The sequence below is a fragment of the Simochromis diagramma genome, unplaced genomic scaffold (assembly GCF_900408965.1).
Source record: "Simochromis diagramma unplaced genomic scaffold, fSimDia1.1 OVJJ01000494.1, whole genome shotgun sequence".
Lineage (NCBI taxonomy): Eukaryota > Metazoa > Chordata > Actinopteri > Cichliformes > Cichlidae > Simochromis > Simochromis diagramma.
The window spans coordinates 571,274-584,247 of NW_024387311.1; the positions used below are offsets into that span (position 1 = coordinate 571,274).

A 12,974-nucleotide genomic window follows, 5' to 3' on the forward strand; every position below is an offset into this window, starting at 1 on the left:
TATAAGCTTCTTCTTCAGATCTGCACGACTGCACTTAGTCACAGACCTGACCACTCTATTTAATTATCCTGTATGTTACCATTATATATTTTACCAAGCAATTCTGCTCACGCAGTCACAGACATGTTTCTTTGCACTCACACGGCCCGACAGGAAACTTCAGTTCTTCTTTTTTTTTGTCACCACTCATTCAACTCATTTGCATACTGAGTCATATCTCAAGAAGTTGCCTTGACAAGAGAAATGCATATTTAAAACATTACCACATGATTAAATTCTTTTTATTTTTACCGTAATCACTTCTTTTGCTCAATCAGCACGAGAGCACTTCCAATTCACTAATCTAAAACTACTTTAGGCTTTTAATCACTGGTTTATCTTTTTCCTTTTCACAAAAGTCACTCTATTGTCATGCAACTCCCCTGAGTTATTCCTCAACTTCAGGCTTTAAGTGTGTTAAATTTACACTATGTAACACTGATGAAAGATAAGAAGCTGATTTGCATTGCATGTGTGTGTTATTAGGCAGGTTTAATCGATGTCTGTGCAGTGGAGCTGCAGATCCAGCAGGGCATGTTCTCAAAGCTGCCTTTCCTACACATTTCTCTGCTATAATTTGATCATTTTTTTAACTACTACCCAATACTGAACCTTGAGCTACTCCACAAGCATCCATCCATCCATTCGCTTCCGCTTATCCTTTTCAGGGTCGCGGGGGGCGCTGGAGCCTATCCCAGCTGTCATAGGGCGAAAGGCGGGGTACACCCTGGACAGGTCGCCAGTCTGTCGCAGGGCCAACACACAGGGACAGACAACCATTCACACTCACGTTCACTCGCACATTCACACCTAGTGGCAATTTGGATTATCCAATTAACCTATCCCCACAAGCTGCATGTCTTTGGGCGGTGGGAGGAAGCCGGAGTACCCGGAGAGAACCCACTCCACAAGCAATATGCATCAAATTAGATTTATATTCATTTATTTGTACATATTGTTGCCTATTCCCTAAATCCAGAAATGCATACACTATTATATATTGTACATATATTTATTAGTTTCAGGTCGGCCATTCTTGTATTTTGCTCGTTTGTGTTGTTGTGTTTGCACATCTCTGTTGCTTGTGGGGCTCGCACACAAGAATTTCACTCGCATGTGCTGTGCCAGTGTGCCTGCACATGTGATGTGACAATAAAAGTGATTTGATTTGATTTGATTTGAAATAGCTTTTTAACCAGTCCAAAACCACTCCCCTAAACCCGTACCTTTCCATTTTTTTAATAGAATTTCATGATTAACAGTATCAAACGCCTTCTTTAGATCTAAAAAAACTCCGAGTGCGTACCTCTTATTATCCATACATTCTGTTATCTCTTCCATTAAGTCTATCGATGCCAAAGTTGTTGATCTGTTGTTACTGAACCCATACTCACTATCTGTCAGTACTTCATGTTTTTCCACAAAACTGTCAAATCTTTTTATGAAAAGTTTTTCCAGTATCTTAGAGAACTGGGAGAGTATTGACACTGGTCTATAGTTTGTAAAATGATACTTTTCACCTGTTTTGTAAATTGGAATAACTTTAGCAACTTTCATTTTTTGTGGAAAAACTCCCTTTTGAAAAGACAAGTTGAATATATATTTTAATGGTTTTACTATACCATCAATAACTGTCTTTACTGTTACCATGTCAATATCATTCCAATCTGTACTGGTTGTGTTTTTAAGTCCTCTAACTATGTCATAAATCTCTTTCTCTTCCACTGCTCTTAAAAACATTGAGCTTATAGGTATATATAGGGTATTGTTTTTTATTTTTGCTGGCATTTTCTAGTCCTTTAGTCATCCATGGTCTTCCGGCATAGTTGTGTTTCCTATTAATTTCAATTACTGGACAGTTTTTCTCAAGTAATGAGTTAAATGTTCTTAAAAATGCTTCATAAGCTTTATTAACTTCTTTTTGTTCATATACAATATTCCAATCATGCTGTAAAAGTTCATTTCTAAGACAACAACAAAACACCACTCCGGTTCAGATCCGGGAGGCCGTTCCTCCCAATCATGCCCCTCCAGGTCTCGCTGTCGTTGCCCATGTGAGCATTGAAATCTCCCAGTAGGACAACAGAGTCCCCAGGCGGAGCACCCTCCAGTACCCCACCCAGGGACTCCAAGAAGGCTGGGTACTCTGAACCACCACCCGGCGGATAAGCGCAGACAATGAACAGGACCCAGGACCCAGAGGTACAGAGAGTGAACCCTCTCATCCACTGGAAGAAACCCCAACATACAGGCAGCAAGGATACCCACCCAAGCCCGCTGCCTCTCACCAGGGGCACCACGAATCGGTCCGCCAGGATCTCCACTCCTAGCAGCCGCTGGGCTCACAATGCACCCGACCCTACTGCACCTCCTGCAGGTGGTGGGCCAGCAGGAACATGTGCCCTTGTCCCTTTTTTGGGCTGTGCCTTGCCAGGCACCATGGACTAAGGCCCGGCCACCAGACGCTCGCCCTCGGGCACCCTCTCATGGGGCTTGGCTCCAGGGTGGGGCCACGGTACAAGGCTAATAGTGAGCTAATAACATTCGTTAGGGTTTTCTAGAATATTTACAAACAAAATCCATTTTTTTCAATTAAATTTTATTTATATATCACAAAATTACAACAACAATCACCTTAAGGTGCTTTGTACTGTAAGACGGATCTAGAGAAACTTTCTTCTGGTGGCATGGAAATCAAATGGGGTGGCAAAATCAAAGCCATTTCTTTACACGTATGCAGGCGTTTCTGCATATTCTGTAATATATATTATATATGGTTAAAATGCATCAAGTGCAGTAAGTATACACATGTTTGATATAAGCACGGTCTGTAACTTTATTATTGGTTTTAGTCCTATCAAAGTAAACATGTGAATTTTGATTTGATTTGAATAATAATGAATAAAATGTAATTTTTAAAAAAATATCTAGAAATGCATGAGAGAAATGGAACAAGCCAATCACAGGCTGTGGCAACCCAACAAGCTGTTACATTTCTATGGCAGTCCTTGTCACATTAGGGCATAGGTTATGACTCAGGGCTTGTAGAAGGGTTTATGATTACAAAGTACCACCAGCAAGCAGACAGAAGTACAAATTTTTGTCAGACATTTTTAAGGTTACTTTTTCGAGACTTTTATGCATAGTTATTGACCTTCTACTCTATTTCTTTATTTATTTGCTGTTGTATTTTTACAGACATATTTTAAGCCTTTAAAGATGTTTGCAGTCATAGGGTTGCATCAGTTTTTGTTAGATTTTTTTGACAATAAAGATATTATTATTAGTAGTAAATTCCTTTGCTTAGGATTATGGATACAGAAGAAACAGGAGACATGTGTCACTTATATCATTGCTCAGCTTTGATCACAGTTTAAATAAAACGCCATATAGCCAAAGAATAAACATGTGGCGTAGAGACACAGATTCAAGTGTACGAGACTTTCTGCAAACGTATTCAATAATGTAATATTGTCATTTATTCAGGCAAATGAATTTGGTCCCAAGAATTTTGGGTAATTGTCTTAGAATCCGGATAGGTGGCGGTAATGCACGTTCTTTAGTTTGACAACTGCCAAAAAAACATAAAGAAGAAGGAGTGCCGTAAGCTAGCTGTAACAAGAAGTTGCTAACCTATTTGTGAGGTTTGATAAAGCATAATAGAGAAAAGTAACGTTGCGGAGAGATAAGTTACCGCTGACAGTAGGTCATGCAGCGCTCTAAAAGGTAATGAGCCGTAAAGCCACAGGGTCTCGGCTCAGCGGCGCCCACAAACTGCGGCCACACTGGAACGACTGGCAGTCCAGGTTGGTGCTCTGTGGGCCTACGGCTCGCTGTTGTGTTCAGCTGGGGCCACATGGAAGGGAAGCACTGTTTGTTTGTGCTTAAACGCTTAATACTAACAGACCGTAACTGCACTGTCTTGAAAACCATAAAACCATCTTGTTTACGCAGTATAGACTGACCCACGGTAAATGTAGGGCTTGCTTTTGACGAGCCTGTGTCGTGGACTGTCGCTGCTAACAAGCTAACGCTAATGGCTAATCAACTGTGAGGCTTTGGTACAAAAGCACGCCAGTTAAAAAAATAATACTGATCTTTTATGTATTTTACTGATGAGCGATATTTAAAATTAAACACATGGTAGCTCAAAGTGTTTGTGAGCTGTGGGTCTTCGCGCTGGCTACATATGGTTAGCTAATGGGAAAGACTACCCAAAGCAATGTTATCAACTCCTCAGATAACTTCCGGATACGTTTTTTACAGCTTCTGCACAGAGAGGTGTACGATGGTGTTGGTTTTTTAACCTGTTGACGTTATAATAACTAACTGGGCAATGAGTAAAAGAGGAGATGTCATTGCTGGCTGTGAGCGTGGCAGCTGCCCGAAGGCCTCGCTTAGTTTTGAAATGCGGCTCACTGCAGCTTTCTGTAAGAGACGGGATCCATGTTTCCATACTCCCGTGTCGACCCAGGGTATTTTGGGTGTGTGTGAGACGTGTGAACAGCGTCAGGTGCCTGTTGTTGTAGTCACACACTAAATGAAGACTGCAGACTGGGCTCAGCAGCAGGTTATTGCTCCTGTTTTAGTAGGGGTGGGGGTAGGCCTGATTTGCATCTGTTTGCAAAGAATTTCTAAACGATTAAAGTAGTATGACAACAAAAATGACAGTCTGTTCATCAGTTCTTTCTTGGGCATTAAACTAATCTAATGTTAGCCTTTCATTTCTGGCGTGGCTGTAGTTCAGGTAGACCAGGTCATCGCCTAACTGGGTGGTTGGTGGTTTCATCCCAGTTACTCCAGGTTGCATGCCAAATTAATCCTCGTGCAACATACTAACCACAAGTTGCTCTCTGATGCATCCATCGGAGTATCTGTGTGTGAATGAGGCATGTTGTATAAAGCACCTGGAGTGCTGCAGTAGAGTAAAACACTGTAATATAAGAACCAGTGCAGTTACCCTGTAGGCCTTGTTACCGAGCAGCATTGCACCACATGCACAGAATTGCCAGCTAAATAGTTTATTTTTACTTCCTGCTTTAGTGTGTTTTTATTTTGTTTGGTGTCTTGCCTCATTTGCCATCCTTAGTGACTTTTTCTGGTTAGTTGGCTAAGTGAGATTTAAATGTTGCTGTTAATGATTAAACGATGGCGTTTAAGCTGGCACTAATACTGCAAGCTTCAAAGCTTAGAGTCAACCAGTTATGTCGAAGCAACACTTCATGTTTTGTGAGAGGATGCAATAGCGAAATGATGACGTTTGTGTTGATTATTTTTGTTTGTATTCTTTCTGATTAACAGTATGCCATGATGTGATGTAAGTATTATACCATGTGATTAATGCAGTTGTTCCCTCTGCTGTATTAAAAATGCAATAGACTGTTTACCCTTAAAAAAGTTGCCCAGTAAGTTGGAATATGCACCAAATGCTTTTCATGCAGTCCCTCGTGGTTTATCTTTACTTTACACCGACTCATCTGGAGACTAGTTCGATGTTTACCTGTACAGAACACTCACCACCTGTGATTGGGCAAAGAGAAGGAGCACACAGTGTAAAAGCTGTGCACCTGCTTACAGATGGTGACATGTTTCTGTAGGTCATGCTTTAGCAATGATCGACTCCCAGACAAAAATAACTGCTGAGCAGTGGCACTTGCTTGAATCACTGAAGTACGCCTGTAGCTCATACGCTCTAACCTGTGGTGTCATTGCAGTTGAAAGTTTCATTAGTCACGCCTGAAACTTTCCAGTTGAACTGTGACATTCATTAGTATTAAACTGGTAGTAATGGGATGAGTTCAGAGTTAGATCAAGAGTCAGCTGTGACATTGGTGGTCTTTTTCTTTTGTCTGTGTTTGTTTTATCCGTAGAGTTAACAGTGTGTCATCCAGCCAGGACGAGGTGAAGTCTAGAGAGTTTGGTTCAGGACCACTGTACGACGTGTTGGCCTCCAGTTGCCCTGAACAGCCAGCAGTGCCCAGTAATGTCTATGCTGCTGCAGATACCCATCAGGAAGAGGGTGAGGCCTGTGGTTAAGCTGAAACTCTTACTTCTTACTTAGACTTTGGCTGAAAATAACCCAAAAAGGAAGCTTTTTGCCCAACTTTCCACATTTTCCAGTTTCAGGGTCAAAATTTCAAGTTAAACTCCCATCATTCATGTTAACTGCAGATTTTCATTTCTAGTCACTGACCCGTCTAAAGACAAACGAAGAAGCAAAGATACAGATGCAGATTTCTAATTAAAGTGAAATGTTGAAAAGAATGATTTATCTTCTGTCGTGAGCCTTCTGCAGGTCAGCTCCTCTTTGACTTGTTGGTTAAACCAAGTTGTAAAAAAGGCTGTTTACATGAACAAACACACATTGTCTTTGAATAGTGCAGCTTATGCGTACTTGGCCTTTCTATGAAATGTCTCTTAGGTGGATATGAAGCTGGTCAAGGTGTCTGTGATACTACGTTTGATTGGAAGTCGCTGGGGCAAGAGCTGAGGCCAGATGACTTGACAACGGATTTGATTCCTTTTAAGCATGGAAACCGTGCTCTAGCTTCAAAGGACATGAGGAAATCGCAGGGTAAGTGGTGCAGCAAATGCATGCTGAAGCACACGTTCAACGCAGGTTCAAAGGAGTTAGAATAGAATACTTTTATTTGTCAATTTCTTCAAATGTACTTGCCATACAAAGGAATTGAAATTACGTTTCACACTGTCCCATGCGTAGTTAGCTTATAAAAATAAGCTCGCGTTGTGTTCAGATCGGGTTTGCCTGAGTCATTCACTGACAGTTGGAAAAAGGTAATGCCAGGTTTGGTTAACTGAAGTTTCCACTCTAACACAAGTGGAGAAATGGTATTAAGACTTAAATTTAGGTTTCCTTGCAGTTCCTACCCAGTTTTCATGGGAACACTAGGCTCTGACTAGCTAATTAACAGCTTGTGTCTAAAGAGCATGTTCCCAACATGTTTTCTGCAGTAGTTACATCTATATACTTCTGAAATGATGCTGAGGAACTCCAGCTGTGGTTGTAGTTTAGTTTTTTCTAATATACTGGTGTAGCTGCAGCGGGATCATGTGTGTTCACTCGGAGTGTCGGGATGTCGTTGCAGACAGAGGAATGGCTCACTCAGAGGAGTCTCGACTGGCCAACCTCCTGCGCCGAGTCTCCAGGGAAGATGATCGTGACCGGAGGCTGGCTACAATCAAACAGCTGAAGGAATTCATCAGCCATGGCGAGAGCAGAGGGGTCAGTCAGATTACTTTCCTGGTGTTTCAATCCGTGATAGCCAGCAACGTCACTATAGTCAAACTCACAGGGTGCAGCAAACTGTATTAGAATACTTTATACGATGTGTTTGCATATTTACTTCTCCCAGCACACACTGTAAGGGTAAATGGACTGGTTCTTATAGAGCGCTTTTCTACTCTTCTGAGCACTCAAAGCACTTTATAAAACTTGTGCACTCACCCATTCGCAAAAGCACATTTTTCTAAGTGTTTTCTAGCTAACAGTCACACACATTCACACTCCGATGGATGCATCGGAGAGCAATTTGGGGTTAGTATCTTGCCAAAGAATATTTGGCATGCAGACTAGGGGAAGCCAGGAATCGAACCACCAACCTTCCGATCAGTAGATCAGCAGTAACCTGCTCTACCGCCTGAGCTACAGCCACCCCAACTGACCAGCTACCTTATGACCACTTGGACTGTTGATTTACCTTTCCCTAAAGGTCCTTCGTAGGCTCTAGTACTCATGTATTTTTGAATACCTTTGACCCTCGGGCCTGTAACTGTGTTAAGATAAAACCCTATCGTCTCAGTTTTCCTGGCTTTTCCTAAAATGGGCTTATTCATTAAATACTGAATGTTGAGGTGTGTGAGAACAAAGGACAAAAACATTATGACTGCTTTTACCTGCAGCGCTGCAGGGGACTTTAGTTTTAACGTAAAACAACTACTGGCATGCACTGAGTTGCCTAGCAACATGATTGTTTAGACATATTTTGATGTGAAGGCTGCTATAATATGAGCCTGAGCTAGCTAGATGTGACTGATACATAAAGGGGACTGTAGTTCGTTAAACAATGAGTAACTACTGAGACTGTGTAATCCTAATGACTTCTGTCTTGTCTCCACAGACTCTGGTCAAACAATTGGACACCATCCTTAGCACTCTGAATGACATTTTAAATGAGAGGTAAGAGGATGCTGGGTGCGTGGGTTCATTGGCAATACAGGAAGTTTCAATAACTCAGGGCTGTAGAAATAGAAAGGAGATTAAAATATTCACATAAACTCAGACTGTTGCTCAGTAGCGCTGCCACAAGCGACTAATCGGATCATCATCCAGTGGGCGTAAAACGTACAGCTTGTTGCACCAGCAGCATCTGCTCTTCTATAACTATCATTAGCTTACAGCTGGAAGTGTTTAAGGTATGTGCTAACTAACAATAAAGACAAGATGAGAGTTTATTAAACTTTTAATGTTTAACCGTTTAATCAGCTGTGTGAAAACTGTAACTTTAATCTCAGCCAAACCGATTTACTCAGGAACAAATAAAAGACTGAACAAAGCCAAACAAGAACATTTTTAAGTTATCTGAGTGACTCATATATCATGTTTAACCTGAGTAGGGAAAGAACTCCGGGGGGTTTGAAAATGATGTGCTGGGAATCCCCTGTTTTCACCGGCTCTAGTGACCCTTGACCTCCCGGTCAGCTGTCGAGCTGGTGGGTAACAGACGTCTCTGAAAACGTCGGCGCACTTTTGAAAATATGTGGTGTCTTGATAAACTGAGCAGATATTTGAGGTTTACACAGCTACATTCTGAAAATATGTTAAATGTTTATTTTGCGACCCAGAAAGAATAATAAGAGTAATATTAAAACTAACTAGCTTCCGCCATTGTTGGGAACTGGAATTAGCTGGGCCGCGCTATGAATTCTGGGATATGGTGGGCCACGCTGTGACGTAATCGGCTTACAAATGCGGTCTCCAAAGGATGCGGCCCCCGAATTTGGACACAGCTGCGGTGCCGGGGACTGCTGCTGCTTCTTCTTTGGTGTTTAACGGCAGCTGGCATCCTTGTAGATGCATTGCTGCCATCTTAAATCCTACTATTTATTCCTAACATGGAAAAATCTGACACGGAGCAGAGAACCGTACTGTGCAAACCGGTCCCCACCACAGACGCCAACGCAACAAACCTGTCAGTTAAGCAAGACTCATGTGACACAGTATGATTATAGGAATGAGAAGCAGGAAAGAGCCATCAGGTGCTCAAACATTAGAGCAGGCTGCTGCACGCCGCATGATAAAGCCCCACAAAGATCATAGCGGCCATTACAGCGTACATCTATCAATGGTTTCCTTCATAGGTCAAAACTCGACTCAAAAACGCTTCACACAAGTCAAGTTGCCTCATTTGTATTACGAACCCAAGTATTGGAGGAAATCCACAACATATGTGGAAAAGCCTCATCCCTGTATGAGCTTACAGTTCACTTCATCAGAGACTCTGTGGTCAGTGTTAGCAGCCAGGCTAGTTTCCTGACGACCACACAGATGAAGCTAACGATACCCGAGGCCTCAAGGAAGCTGTCGCGTGAGGAGTGGATCATAAGAATGTTTCAGATGTACTGTTGGTGAGGTTGAAGTCAGTAGACTTTTGTAACTGTTACCTGACTGAGTATCACTGTTGGAAAAAAGGTTGACCTTCGATGTATCCTGGCTGTACATTTAAATGTAGTTTTAAAGTTTGCATTAATCATTAGGACTCCAGCTGTGCTCTCTGCACATTCAATCTAAAGCCAGCTGCTGGTGCTTGTTCTTTTTTCTACTGTTTAATAGAAATTATTACAGAAGTTTGTTTCAGATATTTGTCAGGTTACAACCTTTTTCCAAAATGAATTACATTCAGTTTTCACCTTTATATTCAATGAAATGGTCCATAATGACGAAGGTTATATTTGAGGTTGTTATTTTGTTGCCATGACCCTCAAAACGTTGCTCAGGTGCTTCTTGTTTCCACTGATCATCTGTCACATCATTCTTCAACTCTGTTGGAGTTCATCTGTGGTGAATTCGGTTGATTGAACAGAATTTGGAAAAGTGCACACTTGTCTATATAAGGTCGCATATTTGACAGTGTCGGGGCACAAACCCAGCCATGAAGTCCAGGGAGTGCTCTGTAGACCTCTGAGGTAGGAGTGTATAGATCTGAGGAAGTCTCTGCATCACTGAAGGTCTTAAGGAGCACAGTGGCCTCCATCATCCATATGTGGAACAAGTTTGGAACCACCAGGACTCTTCCTAGAGCTTCCTGCATGGCGAGTCTGAGCGATCAGGGTTGAAGAGTCATGGCTGTGCACCGACGCTGTCCATCCAAGCTGATCGAAATAATAGTCAGGCCGCTCTAAAGTTTTTTTTTTTTTACCTGTGTTGATGTTTTTAGCAGCAAGATGCTGTGGGAGCTGCGTCAGGATGCTGCAGCCTGCCTTGGTATCCTGTGCACCGTACTCAGCTATGAGGCAGAGCGCATCTTCAAGTGGCTCTTTGTCAAGTTCAATTCAAGCAGTCGTGATGAGGTGAAGCTGTTGTACCTGGTGGCAGCACAGCGCGCTTTGGAGGCTGCTGGGGAGAGGAAGGCCTTTTCTCACATTATGCAGGTAAAGACACGGCCTGATGCTTTTCACGAGTACAACTCTAATATCTGTCCGGTTCATTTTGACCTGTCTGTGCATCAGCACCATGCAGCTATTCACTGTTACAGCTTCAGGCTACAGATACCCAGGGCCAGTTAGCCTGCATTTATACTACTAATGATAATGATGATGATGTAAGATGTAGGTGTGAACCCTTATGTTACATGCCTGTGTACACTAGTGCTGGAACAGCAGAGGGAGTGCAAGTCTTGCAGAGAGAGTGTTGTACAGGCTTATTGATAGTAATCTGTTAAACTATTCACAGCACCTGCACTGAAATTCACACCATGCATAAGGTTGGTTGCTGTTAGCCAGTGCCATGGCAGTGGGTATTGCTTTCAGTCAGTTTGAATTAAGAGCTGCAGTTTAGTTTGACAGTAGCTACAGTAACAATCTTCAAAGAGCCGTGCAGTGTTGTTGCATAGTAAACACACGTTCTGTCTGGGATGTTTATCATATTTTGGTCAATTTTTAACCAGTTGCCATATCGTCCATATCATACTTTCACATCACATAGACGTGTATAGCAATGTTATTGCAGACGATGCAAAGCCCTGCAGAGATGTACTGTAGATGGGGCCTGCTGTGTGTTTCAGATGGTGATGAGCAATCTGCAGTCCATCCTTGAAAACGTGGACACTCCAGAGCTGCTTTGTCAAAGTGTCAAATGTATTCTTCAGGTGGCACACTGCTACCCACATGTCTTCAGCACCAACTTCAGGGTGAGTATTGTTCCATGGCTGAGACCAACAGGTGCACTGTGTTCAGATCACAGCATCTCTGATCTTTCCAGCCACTGTCCTGATGTCTTCTGATGTCTTCTGCTGTCTCACAGGACACTGTGGACATCCTGGTGGGTTGGCACATTGACCACACACAGAAGCAGGCACTCACCCAGCAAGTCTCAGGTCAGTAAGCGCATGTTAGCGGGCAGTACTTCTGCAGCTGTTTGACATCAGCAGGCTTATTTATAACCCAGTGGGAAGGAAGAGCATTGAAAAGGTTCATGAGAAAACTGGAGCAACATGTCCACACATTTTCCTGCCACCACTGGGATTCCTCCTGCCTCACACCCTGAAACACAGAGCAGTGGTTTCTACCCCCTTTGTACCTCTGGTTTAGATTCTATTGCAGCTGTTTAAATGTAAGGACCAAGCGTGCTACTTGGCCAGTACCCTGGATTAAAAGAAGAAGGCAAACATTCAGAGACCAGAAATGACAGCCTTAATGTTTGCGTTCATGGACACATTAAGAAGGAAAGCTACTCCCAGTGCTGTGTGATACTGTACATACAGGGCCAGTGTCACTGATACTAATCCTGAGCTTATGCAGAGGAGAGCTGTGTGTTTTCATTTGCAAAGTGAGTGCATCGTTAGTACTCAGGAGTTCATTGTCATTTCGTATTTACCCAGCCTGAGACCAAGTACTGTTTCTCAGCAGCCGCAGTGCAGCAGACAGTACAGTTTAAACAGACTGTAATGAATCGCAACAATAGTTACGGATAGAGGTGGGTTTTTATAATCGATTCATCGATTAAAATCGATTCTGGCTTGGATAACGTAAAATCGATTCATTAAAATCCTGAATCGATTTTTTTAATATAAATGTATTTTGCCCGAAATGCCAGAATCTCAGGTGACATCTCACAAACTTTCAACAACCACCAAACAGTTAAGACAGTAAATGAGAGCAGGAACACGGCTTCTGCACATAGACTTAAACACACAGCGCGACCCGCGGATCAGAATCAGTTAGATGTCGCCTTTCTCACCCAATGGCACGGACACGGTCGGGGCTGAAAGCCGACAGCTCGCTGATTCTGATCTGTCGGCGGGTCGAGCTTTGTGTTCACGCCCTTTATGAGCCGATTCTAAAGCTGTTAGTTTGATCTGTCTCCAAACAATGTTGACCGAACCAGCAGCAAAAGAAGATCCAAACGCTTCACATAAACATCGTCATGAATTCACTCTGACTTTTGCTGTTTTGCTTCCACCGCGATGCACAGCTCTCTCTCTCTCCTCCCTCCTCTTCTCTATCTCCTCTCCCCCGCTCTCTCTCCTTCCCACGCTCCATCCGCTCTCCCCCCACCTCTCTCTCTCTCTCTTCTCTCTCTCTTCTGTCCCCTCTCCTCTCTCTCTCGCTCTCTCTCTCTCTCTCTCACTCCCCCCACTTCTCCCTCCCCCCTCTCCTCTCTCTCCCCCCCCTCTCTCTCTCTCTCCCGTTTCTCTCTA

General features: G+C 42.9%; 1 protein-coding gene across 8 annotated transcripts in view; it reads left to right on the forward strand.

Annotated features, from left to right (window-relative positions):
• The first annotated feature begins 3,613 nt into the window (after window positions 1–3,613).
• The window catches only part of smg1 (SMG1 nonsense mediated mRNA decay associated PI3K related kinase), a 64,609-nt gene continuing 55,248 nt past the window's right edge, over window positions 3,614–12,974 (forward strand). For 3 of the 8 annotated variants that reach the window (XM_040005041.1, XM_040005033.1, XM_040005040.1), the window contains exons 1-8: window positions 3,614–3,845; window positions 5,910–6,058; window positions 6,461–6,613; window positions 7,146–7,282; window positions 8,178–8,236; window positions 10,494–10,707; window positions 11,340–11,465; window positions 11,579–11,651. In XM_040005041.1, coding sequence (XP_039860975.1) covers window positions 3,769–3,845; window positions 5,910–6,058; window positions 6,461–6,613; window positions 7,146–7,282; window positions 8,178–8,236; window positions 10,494–10,707; window positions 11,340–11,465; window positions 11,579–11,651 — 988 coding nt within the window. In that variant the 5' untranslated portion in view covers window positions 3,614–3,768. Of the gene's footprint in view, window positions 3,846–5,343; window positions 5,357–5,909; window positions 6,059–6,460; window positions 6,614–7,145; window positions 7,283–8,177; window positions 8,237–10,493; window positions 10,708–11,339; window positions 11,466–11,578; window positions 11,652–12,974 lie in introns of those variants that run through there. The other 5 variants (XM_040005035.1, XM_040005034.1, XM_040005036.1 and 2 more) reach the window with 4 other exon arrangements.